The sequence below is a fragment of the Peromyscus californicus genome, unplaced genomic scaffold, assembly GCF_007827085.1.
Source record: "Peromyscus californicus insignis strain IS unplaced genomic scaffold, ASM782708v3 Scaffold_12__1_contigs__length_115047231, whole genome shotgun sequence".
NCBI classification, from domain to species: Eukaryota; Metazoa; Chordata; class Mammalia; order Rodentia; family Cricetidae; genus Peromyscus; species Peromyscus californicus.
In genome coordinates this window covers 59,803,103-59,817,650 of record NW_026294413.1, presented here as the reverse complement: position 1 = coordinate 59,817,650, position 14,548 = coordinate 59,803,103, and the positions used below count along the sequence as shown (strand labels likewise).

Below are 14,548 nucleotides of genomic sequence, written 5' to 3'. Positions count from 1 at the left end.
TCCGCAGTAGCTCTCCGAGGTTTTAACTGTGTGGGTTTGTGTCTTTTTGGCAGGTGTCTCCTCTGTGACTTCCCTGATGTCCCTGGCTTGGGTGCTAGCCTCCTATCACAAGCTTCTGCGGGACTCCAGGGACGACAAGAAGAGCATGAGTTACAGAGGGGCCCTCATCCACCTCTTCTGGCGCCTCTTCACCATCTCATCCCGAGTTATCTCTTTCGCCCTCTTTGCTTCCATCTTCCAGCTGTATTTCGGGATCTTCGTGGTGGTGCATTGGTGCGCCATGGCCTTCTGGATCATCCATGGAGGGACAGACTTCTGCATGTCCAAGTGGGAGGAGATCCTCTTCAACATGGTGGTAGGGATCGTGTACATTTTCTGCTGGTTTAACGTCAAGGAAGGGCGGACTCGATACCGAATGTTCGCATACTATACAATAGTCTTGACCGAGAATGCTGCCTTGACGTTCCTTTGGTATTTTTACAGAAACCCGGAGAGCACTGACTCTTATGCCGTTCCAGCACTGTGTTGTGTCTTCGTTAGCTTTGTGGCTGGGATTGCGCTCATGCTCTTATACTATGGCGTGTTGCATCCCATGGGGCCGCGGGCTAAGGTCTTTGCCAGCTCCTGTTGTGCCGAGCTGCTCTGGGGCATCCCTTTGCCCCCCGATGTTGAGCCTATGGCACCTCAGACCCCTGGGTACCGGGGAACCCAGGTCACTCCCACCAGAGCCGTGACGGAACAGCAGGAGGACCTCACGGCTGACACTTGCCTGCCTGTATTCCAAGTGAGACCCATGGGGCCCTCCACCCCGTCAGGGCGTCCTTACCACCCAGAAGGGCCCCTGATTAAGATTGACATGCCAAGAAAGCGGTACCCAGCCTGGGATGCGCACTTTGTAGACAGGAGGCTGCGGAGGACTATTAACATCCTGCAGTACGTCACCCCCACCGCAGTGGGCATTCGCTACCGAGATGGGCCTCTGCTCTATGAGCTGCTGCAGTATGAGTCTTCACTCTAGAACACCTTGACCCAGATTGAGAAGGGGACCTTAAGTTTGGTTGCGGTCAACGCCGCCTGCAAGAAATATAACCCTCCCTTCCCCCAATACACAGAACCACCACCACCGCCACCAACACCAACACCACCAACAACACCACCACCAACACTACAAAATGATCAATAAGTCACATCCCCTTCAGATAAGCTTTCTTTCCAGTCACTATATGTACACAAAGATATTCTCTATGTTTTGTAAGTAAAAACAAAAAGAAAACCTTCCTTTTGTTTTTTACACATAAGAAACAGTATTGAAAAAAAATAATCCCACACTACAGTTCCTAGGGTGGAGAAGGGGGAGCTACCTCCTCTCCAAAAGAAACAAAAAAAGTTTTCTACTTTACACCAAGTGTAGATCATTTATGGGATTGGTGCTGATTGAGAGAACAAAACAAAACAAACAAAACAAAACAACAAACGAAAACCTTCAACTGCCTTACGCCCTTAGGTGCTGAGTTTCTTTTGGTACTGTCATGTTTTCTCACACGAAGCTCTCTGGTAACTTTTGCACCAGGAGAGAAAAAAATCAAATAATCAAATGAAACAAAATCTACCAACAAAGCAAACGAATTAAAACAACAACCAGATACCATACCAAAACAGTCCTTCCTATCTAATGATTTGTATTGAAACAAACAAACAAACAAATTGACCAAAAGCAACGGCATAGAAACCCCTCTCTTTATTCAGTCTCTCTGGCCCCTTCCCCATTTTTGCAAAGCCTTCCAGAAGCTAAAGGGCTACTTGGATCTCCACTGGCCGGAAAAGCTACTCGAAGGCTGACTATGTGCCATTTTTACATTTGCCTAGCAAGAATTGCATTGTTTTCCCATAAAGACAAAAAACAAGAATGAAACCCCCAAACACCCAATTTGGTAAATTCTAAAAGCAGATCAAAGGAAATGTCCATAAACACTATCAAAGAGAATCCGTAATGATAAAACTCAGCATGGTAGCAAAAAGAATGACATCAATTTAAAGGCACAATACTTAGTCCGTGACTGGTGACAATGATCTCTTCCATCACTTTAAGGCTGAGAAGGGTGTGTGTGTGTCATGTGTGACAGTGTGGGAGGCCTCTTCTCTTTTCATTTGGTGGGAAGCCTTAAATTGATCTGGAAAGAATTTTTCATTTTTCATTTGTGCTTTTGAAAAACAACATAAAGAGGAACACTAGAATATCTATCTCTCTCTCTCTATATATATATATAAAAAAAAAAGTCAAATCGTATTAACCAACCCATTTCACAGACTGGTGCTTCTGTCAATGTGGTTGGCTGAGACTCATTCAGCCTGGTGCATTTGGGGTGAGTGGACTCTGTGTGTGTGTGTGTGTGTGTGTGTGTGTGTGTGTGTGTGTGTGTACACCTGCTGCAAGGTCTTGCCAGAAATACACAAAATTGCTCTGAGGCAGCTGCTGTGGTAACTGGGAGAGGGAATGGGGAGGGGCTGGACTGAGAGGTGGAGTGAGTGGCATCTGGATGTGGCCATCCACCTGGAGAGCAAGTCCCCACCCAGCGGCAGAGGCTGTTCTTTCAGGCCCTGTGGCTTCGGGGAGGATTTGAATCCACTGTTTATGTTCTCACTATACCAAGGTGAATTTCTGGAGGTGTCACAAGTATGTCTGACCATTTGTAAAATTTTTCATTTGTTTTTTAGAAGGTACTGTTCCTTTAAAGAGTATTTCTGTTTTAGGGTATTATTTTGATACCATTCTATCTCTACTTGGGCGTACAAAAAAAAATGAAAGAAAAGAAAAAAGAAAATTAACCATAAAAAGAAAAATATCTCCGCAAAAGATATATATGTGTAAATATATATATATCTATATATACATACACAGTATTTTTAAGTCCATACTGTTAGTCTTTGTCATCTGTGGGTGTGATTGCCTTTTAATTCTGGATGTAACTGTTCAGGGTGCAAGACCTCACACTGAGCTATACTTAAGAGAAGTTCAAAAACTGAGGAATTTTTTTTTTACTTTTGATGAATTTTTAAAATTTTATTTTAAATAACTATTCAAAAGAAGTCCCTTCTTGTCACCCCTTCATGGTTTATCCCAATCTTCTCCCCGACCCTTAAACCTTTAAACATATATTAGATGTGAAACTAAATGCTCCCTCCTTTGTCCCACCGCCTTATCTCATGTGTTTCCACAACTCTGCAGGCCCTCCCTAATATGAGGTCTCAGGGGGGGCCTACCTGGTCCCTGCTCTGGGAAGCAGGATACAACAGAGCACACTTGGGCTGAGGTGAAGACCAGCTGGGCTGCCTCTGCCTGGCAGGGAGCGAGCCAGGCAAAGAGGGACGCTTGGAACTGTGTGAGAGAGAACAGTGACCAAAGGGAGCTCCCTACAAGACCTGTTCACTCTGTCCTTCTGCACCTGCTGGGGCTCTGTCCCCAAGCTCCAGCCCATGCTCTGCTCAGCCTGGGGAAGAAGAGTCCATTTGTGGGGTGGCAGGGCATTCCTTTGGCCAGCTCCGATCCCAGCTCTTGTTTGTCCCAGGTCTGGGGCTCTGTGTGCTACTGGAATAGCTTCCTTGAAGCTGTGCAGTGCCACACGTGCGCTCCGGACCTCTGCCACGACATTTGTTCGTCTAGTCCTAGACGTGTCCCCATTGTTGCTCTTGCTCTTTGATCCTACCATTGGCTTCAGTCTGCCGCCTCTGTGTGACCACTCTATCTTTAGCACACATGCTTAAGCACATGTGTTCATGTTTACATGAAACTTAGACATTGTGGGTGTTGGCTGGGGGCATCCAAAGTTGGGAAAACAGTTTCTGCAAGCCTCCCCTCCACCCCTCCACCTCCCCTCCACCGCCCAAGCTTGGGCGGATCTACCTTGGGAATCTTCAGGTCTCTCAAGGACATGAGAGGGGAAGTTAAGGGGATCTAAACCCATCAAACCTGCTCCCATTGACTCCTTTGCCCCAACATTTCTGATCTCTCAAACATAGTCTATCTCTACAAAGTAGCCCCCTGCAGGTCAGACTTGTCTCATAATTGGAACCAGCGATGTTAGGAGGAATACACAAAGCCCAAGTAGATTAGGGGCCAGGAGACAGCAGGCTCCATCTTCCCTAAGTGTCCTAATCAAAGGAAGAGACATCCCCCCCCCCCATGGCCTGGAGGACTCTGTATCCTACTCCATAGACACAGAATCACCCAATTCTTTGTGGCCCCTGTGGCCTCTCAACAGCAGTGGCCCCTGGGTGGCTAAAAGAGGGCAGATCCTGTCTGGTGCCAAGGACAACTGTCCTGGTCATATGCCTTTCATGCTACAGGCTTCAGACCAATACAAATCCAATTCTCAGAAAAACATACGGTATTTTGAAAAGCACCGAGTCACATCACTTTCTCTATTCTTCCTCCAGCCTGACCTGTTGTTACCACTGTTTGTCTCCTCCTGAGAAGCTCTGGGAAGGTCAGGTGCCCTTCTTCACTCACATCTGAGATCCCTCTGCAATTCCTCATAACCCTAAAAGAACTTGTGGTTTCTTTTCCCCTTGTCTATTCTGTGCCTCACTAACTGGCCTTGATGCTTCTGGACCTGAGAAAAATTTTTCTACCCATTACTTTGGAGCAGAGCAAGATGGCTGCTGTGTGCAGGTTTGGGCCCCTGGTGTAGAGAATGAGTCTAGGTGAGAATAAGGTTAGGGTGTATCCAGTACTCTGCAGTGCTAAGTCTTGGGCCAGGTGCTTGTGGATGGTCATCTTGCATCTATTTGTACAGCAACTGGCAAATACTAAAATAGCCACACCAGATTTGGCTGTAAAGGGAAGAGAGGTCAGTATAATTCCAAGGATCCAAGTGGCACTTGGAAAACTGCCAGGGAAATCTCAGCATGCCCCAGGGAATCCTGGGAAAGACAATCCACAGGAGAAGGAGAGGACTCTGAGGAGTCAACTTCCTCAAGTACCCAACCAGCCTCCCAGGGAGCAGTTCTAGGCACTGCATATCAAACACCTGCCGATTCCTGGGCTCCACTCTTCTCAAGACACAACATTGTTTCCTGCAAGAAGGAAGCTAGGCTCAGCCTTTGGTCCTTTCATCAAGGTGCAGCTGGACATGTGGTGGGCATGATGTCCTTACCCTATCTCCTCTCCTCAAACTGAGCCCTGTCTCAGTTTGGGCAGCCTTCCTTTCACATCTACAGCCCAGCCTCTGGAAGTTGGCATTGGTCATGGTTATCCAACCACAGGCCACAACATTATCAGCGTATAAGAGCATCCCAAGTCGACATGTGCCTGTCTCAACTTTGAAATGTATAACAATGTAAAAGGCAAGCCCATTTTCTTATAGGGCTTCTCTAAGCCTTTCCTCAAGGGAAAGGAAGATGCAGTGACAAAGTTTGCCTCCCCCTCCCCATCTCTGGCTGTTCTAAAGGTTTCTGTTCTCACTTCGAATGCTGCATCTGTTGATACTGGCTGAATATCAGAAGATATTGACTTGACCTAGTCCCAGCTTTCTCCTCTGCCCACATGGCTCTTTCTGCCTTACTCAGCTCCCATGCATCATCTTCTTTCTCTCTGTCCCTTTCTTCGCAGTGACTGGCAGGACACAGCAGGAGTGTTCTGGAGCCAAAGGTCATGAGTGCTATTAATGATGGCTCCAGAGCAGCAGACAGACTGCCTCTCCAGGAGATTCTCCTTCTCCAAGCCAGCACCTGTGTCAAGGGCTAAGAATAGACCACAGGGACAGGAGCAGGCAGCATCTAGGGATGCCCACTGCATGAAGAAAAATGTGAATGCCCAAGTAGGAGATGCTGTCCTGGCTGGTCCCCAGCTGGAGTCCCTAGCTCCCTCCTCAAACTGAAGTCAGTCAACAATCTATGTTCGAACCTTCTGGGAGGATAGCTTCTAGAACATCACCCTCAAGTCAAGGGAGAAAAAATATTTATGACTTCTCTTTTGGTACAGTGCTGGCTGGTAACTGGGAGAGCACCTGTCTCTAAGTAACCTTTGGCCATCTGTCACTGCGGATACAGACGAGCAGTCAGCCATCTGACTCTGGTCCATCCTCAATGTAGCCCTGGGGCCCTCAGGCTTGGAGACTTGTTTTAGCTTCACACTTCCTAGGTGCTCTGCCTAAAGTCAGAAAGATCAAGAAGGGCCACAGGCTGATCCAGGGCTCCGCTGTGATCATGAATAACTCACTTCACCCCTTGATGCCTTGGTTTCTCCATCAGTAAAGTGGCCGAAGAGCAGGGATGCTCTGATGGTTCAGCCAATGCGGCCCATGGTGAAGGCATCTCATAGGAAGAAGGGTAACCCCACTTCTTGGGAACTAGAAGCATGGAAAAAGAGGAGGTTTGAGATACACTCAGCACCCAGAAGCCCAGGAGGGAAGCAAGAACGACATGTGGACAGGGAGCGAGCCCAGGAATAGTCAGGTATATGACAGCACTGTTAACTCAGTACAGTAGCATCTGGCCAGGGACATCTGGTCACATGACTCCTGCTGGGCATTTGTCAATTCTTAAGTCCCATGATGTTAGTTTTTTCTGAAAGATGAAGGAAAATACAGAGGAGTCTGCTTCTGGAAATGGATATTCACTGAGTGTCTCATAGACACGGGGTGGGATGAGCAGAGACGGTTTGGAGATGGTGTGGGAGGTGGCCAGAAGCTCTTTGGAAAGTCTCTCTTGCCTTTGTTCAAAGCCTTGAGGTTTCCCTTCTCAAATGGACTCATCTCCCCCGACCCCCCTGCAGAGGATGGAAAGCCCAACTCTGCTTTTCCAACACCCATCTTGTCAGCTACACATGCTTGTGCACATGGTGGGTCTTCACCACGCCCTGGTGTGCTTTGCTTGGAGCCTGCAGGCAGAACTGCAGAGATGCATGGGGCTGGAGAGTAGCATGCGGTTGCAGTCCTTTTTTTTCCTTTCCGTATCTTTTCCTAAATTGAGATATTTTTCTCCCTTACAATTTGAATTGAAAAAGTTAAGTTCAAAATTTCTCTTCCTGTCCCCACCTATGTTTTTCTTTTTTCTTTTTTTCTTTTTACTATGGTTTGACTGTTATCGTTTCAAATACCAAGATACACTTGTAACAAGAAAATGGACCCATCTTAAGAACATCACTGTTCTTAGAACCTAACCCAGAGTGAGAGCAGGTGGGAGCCATGGAGGATATGAGCACTCAGGGGTGCTGCCATGATACCAATTCTAAACTGGTTCCAAGGACCATCTTGCAAAAGAAAGCTATAGAAGTTCCGGTTCTCATGAACCAGTCCACCTGGTCCTGGCCAGGTCAATTCTGGAGTAGAAATTCTCACCAAAAATTACAAAAAAGAAAGAAAAGTCACTTTTGGAGACTGCCCCAGAGGAACAGAGTGCTCTCAAGGGCAGGTCTTGGGTACTGCTGCCAAATTCTTCTGCTCTTGTCCAGGGAGCCCTGGTCTGACTCCATTCCCACCTGTTCTGAGTCTGGTCTACAAGGTTAATGCTATTCGGTGCAAAAAAGGATCAACCAGCCACACTCTGAACATCAGTAATAGCTCCTCGGAGTTTGTCTGATTGTGTGTAGCAAGGCCAACCCTGCTGGCCTTATCTGTTCCCACAAGGTATTTCAGGTGGCAGCCGAAGGGAAGGAATGCAGAGACCCCCTGCTGCGTCTGTGTGCTCGTCTGTGCTCATTCTGACTCCTGAAAGGATCCTGCAGCGTTTGTGAACGGGAACTCAGAGATGGACGGAGATGGACGGAGATGGACGCTCGGAGCCTGGGAGAGCCTCCGTGGATGGTAGGCAATAAGGAAGAGGCAGGATTCCAGAAGTAGACTCAAGGAGATGGTGTCCAGCTGGTCAGTGCTTCCAAATCCCCCGGGGGCAGAAGCAGCAAAGTGTATTCTTTTCAAATGCAGGAAATTGATTTTACAGAGTGACCTCTTTAAGCATTTTCCTTGTTTTAACAAAAGGGTCAGAGAAAGCATTTAAATGAAAGCATGGTGCTTTCTCACGGACAGATTGTGTCGTTGGTAATGAAAATTGCAAGGCTCTGCCCTTTTGCAAATGTACCCAAGTCAAGTCACTCTGGGGCCAATTTCTCTTTCTGTGCCATGGGAATATTGCTTACCTACCTCACAGGGGTGTTGTGAGGATAAAGCAGTTTAAGGTTGGGTAAAGCACTTTGAGGATAACAGTGTTATGGTTACCAAGTTGGCTTTCTCCATTTTCAGCATCAATGGAGCACTGACTGGGTACAAGGTGCTATATCCGGGGTGGAAAAGGATCACGGGCTAATTCCTTATTCACTTCCATTTAAGTATATTTTAAATCAATAACAGAATTATGGAGTTGTCTCAATGTGGGGCTGTATTACCGTTCTGCTCCCAGAAAGGCCACTCTCTTTTCAGAGAACTTGAAAAGTGGGGCTCCCTGTCCTCTGGCTTCTGTCAGAGAATGTGTTCCTGAGATGACCCCTCCCTTTGTGGGAAGAGGAAGACAGGTATGAGGTCGCGCACCCTGGGACCAGCACTTATTGCTGTGGTTCTGTTATTTCAATTAGTCCTCCTGGGCTCAGTGTGGCAGCAGGCCTCCTCTCTCTTTACATACAGAGAGTGAGTCCCCGTGGCCATCCTGGAACAGCTTCGTACTTTTTGGTTTGTTCGTCTCCTTGGAAAGTCTGGTACTCTGTTTGCTGGAAAGTCTTGGCTTCCCAAGATGAGGATCTTTGCCAGAAAAAAAAAAAAGTGCAACTGTCTTGTTTGCTTTTGTATTTTGGTGGTGGTGGGGGAGGAGATTTTCAAATCTCCTGTAGAAGGCCTCATATAAAACAAAGCCTGTTTAAATTTCTCATTTGTTTTTCCATGTGCATTGAGCTCTTCCCTTCCCAACACACGCTAAGGGCCAAATGTGTCTTCTAACAAACAGCACATGTTAAGTTGTTCAGGGAGTACCATGGCACAGGTTCACTTGTTTCTGCAGAGAACCAACGTCTTCCTGAGCTGAGCAAGTAGAAATTCTAGTCCCAAATCCAGGATGCCTGGAAAATCCTTGGCCTATTAGCTTTGGGTCTCCCAGTGTCTGCAGAGCTGTATCCCTGAGTCCTCAGAAACTCTCCTGCCACCAGAGAGCCTCCTTAGAACCTGGTAGGAGGATCTGCTTTGTCTTAGAACCAGAATAAAATCACCCATTATTTTTAAAATTGTCCTATGGTGCCAGTCTGAAGAAAGGAAAGAATTACTGTTTTCCTTAGAGAAGGGAGAAGGGACAAGAGAACGGAAAGGTTCTTTGTCTTGATGAGGACTGGCGAGGTCTGAAGGGAGTTTCCCCAGGCACCTGAGGAGCACTAGATGAAGGGTCCTTGTGCTTACAATCCAGAGCCTTTGGCAGGGGCCGCTTCAGTTTTGAGCCTTCTGAGCTTCCAGCTGCTTCACTGTCCTTTCTCAGTGTGGACAAGCACTTCTTACCCCATGTTGTTGATTCCAAAAGACCTTCCTCCTGTGCTGCCAGTCCTTATGTATGCCTCCTTCTAGCAATCTCTCCTCCTTCCTCTCACCCCTGTGGTCCTTCTTAACCCCAGAATCACACGGGACTTATTACATCCAACTGTAGACTATCTTCAGGCCCTGGAAAAATTGGTAGGATTTCTGTTGCCAACCCCAACTATGAGCAATATTTCCACTATCTTTCCTCATCCACAGAGTGTTTTATAGAAAAACAAACGTTCAAGAAAACCACTTTCCTAGTAGTTTTAGAGCAAAGCTGCTCCCTGGGGTGTGAGGAAAGAAGTCAGGAGGTGGGTCATGACCGATGAGAGTTGAGCCCTGGAGAGGCAGCCAGAACCGCTCTTCACACTCAGCCTGGGCTTCTGCTGTTAAGAAAATGATAGCTTTGTTATATAAAAAAAAATCATATATTAAGAAAAGGAAGGAAAGAAGGAAGGGAGATGGGAGGGAGGGACGGAGGGAGGGGGAGAGTGAGAGGAAGGGGAAGACAGAGGGACAGAGAGAGGGAGAAACAGAAAATGATCCCGCCGAGGTCTCCCTATCATCTTTTGGTGTCATCAGGTTGTCACGGTGTTGTTGTTTTTTTTGTTTTGTTTTGTTTTGTTGTTGTCATTCAAAGCAAATACATATCCCACTCCTTCCCCCAGGTTACAGGATTTCCTGGCTCAGTGTCTTCCCAATAGCAAGCTCTGGTACAGGCTTCCTGCCTCACTAGCCCACTCGGTTATGCTCTGGCTCTTCTTGAGCCTTCTGACTCAAGCCCTCCATCAGAAGACCAGAATCTAGTTTGCTCAGAATGGTGGCAAGCTGGGATCGTTTGCTTAGACTTGGGGCAAGCTTTCCTTTTGGAGGCTCGTCTACTAGCTGTCCCCATTTCAACCCAAAAATTCTCCGGGTGCAGCTGGCTGGCTCTTCGAACTTCTCAGGTAGTTTGGAGCCTTGAGTGTACACCATTGGTAATTTCTATGAAGGGCTAACCTCAGTGTGTCCTGCCACACTGACCTCATGTCCACTCTGGGCACTGGTGGTTTGAGAACTAGGTTGTAGTCATGGTCTTGGGTTTCAATGAAGCAAAGTTCTAATTTATCTTGAGATTCCAGGGGTTTACTCCATGGACCAATGAGCAAGTATCTTCTGTCCACTAAGATGAGGACCTACAATCTTGCAGTTCCAAGCTGCCACTGGTGCCTTGGCCCATCCCTTCCTGATTACACAAGGCCTAAAGCTTCCCCAAGGCACAGACACCCCATATGCCCACAGGACACTCTCTCCTCTTCTTCCCTATCCCTGATGGTCATGGTCAGTTCTTCCCCCAAGAGGAGAGCTGAGTAAGTGGACTGTAGTGCCCCAAGCTCAGCACATACCCTCCTTACCCTTGACTGTGCCAACATGAACCACAGTTTCCAGAGAGCAGAACCAGTCAGCTGAGCTTTCCAAATACTCAGCTTCCTAGCCACCTATCGATAACCAAATCCTGCATTGGAAACAGTGTGAACGAGCCAGTTTCTGGCCCCCATTTCTTGGAAACGTGTCTGTAAATTAGTAGCTTAGCCTAGGCATCAGGAAGGGCTTAGCAGCAACCTTGCCTTTGGTCACATGGGCCCTCGTGTGCACCCTAAGAGGGGGTGGGGAGAAGCACATCCAGGGGACATGCATTATGGAATCCATGTCCCCCTCCTTTGGAGGGAGACTACAGAACCCCGTATCTGTTGATGCTAGCATATGCCAAACAAAGTCCTGGCATGAGGTTAAAGCAAGGGGAGAGGGAAGATAGCAAATGATAATCCAGGCCTAGAGGCTGGAAAGGAATTTCAACCTGTCACCATAGACTAGCATACAGACTCCCAGGGGGAAAGCATTAAATGTGAGCTCTATGACCTTGGGCCGATTATTTAGCCTTCCTACTTACCAATTTTCTGGCTTCCCAAAAGGCTTGTTTCAATTTTAAAATACTCAAGATGCCTGATTCAGAAACTGAACATCCAGTAGAGCAAGGTAGAATCTGGGAATTACACAGATGCATGGGTAGACTGGCCAATACCACAGGAAGGAGCACATGACCTTGAAGATGAGGAAAGACTTAGAGAAGACAGCTTCCCAGCTGAGCCTTCCACTGGATTCCATCACAGTACCACAGCCTACAGCCTCTCAGTGCCATGAAGTCCACCTTTCACCCAGTGTCCTTTGGGAGACAGTAAGGATGACTAAGTTGGATTCCACTTTCTTGCTGCCATCTCCGGTGGCCAGGAGCAGCAGCAGCAGCAGCAGCAGCAGGAGCAGCAGCATCGACAGCGCAGAGATGAGCCTTCAGACACCCACTGCCATAAGTAGGAGTACCCGAGGCCATTAGGCAGAGGAAAGGCAAGGGGGGTGGTGTGCTTGAGGTCAATTTTTACCCAGAAAGAAGTTCCAGGAACCCTAGCAAGGAAAAAAGGGAGCAGAGATCATGTCCCTACACCAATGGCAGACAGACAGACTTCCAGACAGTCAAGGCTACAGTGGTGGAGGCAAAAGACATGAGAGGAGGCCCAGGGGAAGAGTGGGCACGTGGCTGTTTTCTATCCCAGGAGGCTGCTGGCGGTTTCCCTTGCAGACAGAGGACCTTTCTGCAAGAGCCTGGTGTTTGTCCCTTGCTGCTCATGCTGAAGCTAGATGTGGACACGTAACTGGTGATATAGAAAGCGGTAGCAACCATTTACTTACCACCTACAGAGATGGAAGTGCCACTTGAGGAGGTACAGCTAAGCACTGGGATTTGGAAACCATGAAGGCTAAACCTGCAGCTTGAGGAAGCAGAAGGAGAACCAAGAACCCCATTTACATCAGCAAACTACAGATGTGGGTCACCATGCCACACTCCCACTGCCACCAGCCAGCTGAGAGGTCCTTGTGCAGACAGCCATCTTAATTCTGGTCCCTGGTCTCTCTAGCTTATCACCACGGGCTTAGACAGTGGAGACAAAGACTTGGAGCCTGTGGGACCCACCAGCATGGCCAGTAGACTCTTCTGTTCCAGCCTAGCCTTAGAGCTAGGCAAAGACAGTCAATAGTGAGGGCTCTGCACTCTGTCCCCACATCCACTTTCCTGCCACAGTCTAAGTACCCATGCCAACCAGGAGTGTGGCTTCCAGCTAGAGTCAGAAACAGAGAAGATTTTCAGGGCTAGCAAGTATGTTGAGGTAAATTAAAGGCCACTGTGTTTGGTCAGCAGCAGCACCTTCCTGGTTTTCCAGTGGCCCGTGGAATTCTTAGGGCTTCGGATGGCCAGTAACTTCCATTTTCTTAGCCAGAATCTCAGAATGGAGTAATAACGATTTTCAGTCCTTAGTTGTGTGGACACGCGTGGACAACTATCTGTCTTCAATAATCTTCATTTGGTGCTATTTGTGGCTAACTGGATGGATGTAATAGGTCCTCCCTTCTTCCCTACTCCCTCTCTCTTCCTTTCTTCCCTTTTACCCCTTCCTTCCTTTCCTTTTCTTTCTTAATCCACTAACACTAAGTAATCATAACATGAAGATCTCCATGTCCCATTTTAAACAGGGCTTGTCTTCCGGTGTCTGAGACCCTCCCATTTTTATTTCAGAATCAGAAATGTTGTTCCTTTTCTATTAGTCATTGAAAAGAACAGTGTCAGGCTCTTAGCTCCTCTGTCCCATTGAGCTGGGGTTGACAGATGTACATGGGATGAGACCTTTTGACTCAAAGGCTTGCTAAAAATTGAACAGCCTGTCTGTGCCCCCACCATGGTGAGGTCAGGGCCATCACAACACACGATTTAACTTCTTGAAACCCGTGGTGCCTTTTCTCGTGGTGCTTCTCTGTCGTGTAACTCCACTCCAGGTGGCCACTTGCAGCAAACAGCAGTACCAGGGCTCCTCCCCGGTCTTCCATTCCACTGCGGTCAGAGACGTGAACGTATATGTGTGTCAGTCACCATGGCTCTAGATGTACCACGGTGGTTCTGTAATTCTATCATTGAGGTTCTAATGCAGCTTTGGTGGGAATTGATCATTCCTCTACAAAAAAAATATAATGCTCCACAAGACCCACTGGCTCTCTGGAGAGTAATGACCTTGGGGATTGACATCAAGAGATGAGCTGAGCTGTCCTCCTATCCCTGGGATGAGCTCTCTTGGTTTGTGAAAGTTGCTGTCTCCATAGCACAGAGTGTTTGGTAAAGGAGCACAAGGCAGCTTCTTTTAAACTTCCTTTGGTGCTGATATTTAAAAAAAAAAAATTCTTTGTTCATTTTGCTTCCTTGCTCATGGCCAGAAGCTGCTTTTCCAAAAAAATAAAAAAGGAAAAATCTCAACTCACCATCACAGTTGACAAAGATGGTTTAGGAGTGAGAGGTGAGAGGTCAGGCATTCCTGATTTGTGTCCAAACTCAAGACAGTTTCTTCAGTAACCTGCTGAGGTCTCTCAGACTCAGTTTCCCCATCTAAAATGTCTCCCATACTATTTCCCATACCTCCTGGGGAAGGGTTTCCCATAGGACTGGCAGTTGGGGCAGAGTCAAGGAATGAGTCATTTGGAGACAGCAGCTTGACCTGCTTCTGAGATTCTGTGTGGATCACTGCGACTTTACCCCCGCTCCGCTTCCGCCAGCACTGTTTCATCCCCTCCCTCCAGGAATACCTTCGGATATTGTGTAACTGACAGAGATTCTCTAGGCCGTTAGGGAGTGCTAATTTCTCCCAAGGGAACATCACCAGTGCTGTTTAAGGTGCTAGAATCAAACCTCATTTTATACACTTTGGTTCTTAGAGAAAAACAAAACATGTAGAATTCTTTCTGTGAGGCCTTATAATAGATTGTTGTAGCTGGTTGTTTATCCAAAAAGCAAGAGAGAATAGAAAACACAACTAAGATGCGGAGATTCTGCATAAATCGTAACTAAAAGGTCTTTATTTCCTATATTAATATGTATACACCATATATGTATACATGTGTGTGCATATATAGCTACATATGCTGAAGGCATACAGCAAGAGTAGAAACCTGTACAGTATTCTAAGCTCTATTTTCAGTTTTCC

At 47.2% G+C, this 14,548-nt stretch overlaps 1 protein-coding gene across 1 annotated transcript in view; it reads left to right on the top strand.

Moving 5' to 3' along the window:
- The window catches only part of Xkr6 (XK related 6), a 261,976-nt gene that overhangs the window by 226,463 nt on the left and 20,965 nt on the right, over positions 1–14,548 (top strand). The window contains exon 3 of the mRNA XM_052732969.1: positions 54–14,548. This exon is cut by the window's right edge and continues 20,965 nt beyond it. Within this exon, the coding sequence (XP_052588929.1) occupies positions 54–1,018 (965 nt within the window). The 3' untranslated portion in view covers positions 1,019–14,548. The remainder of the gene's footprint in view (positions 1–53) is intronic.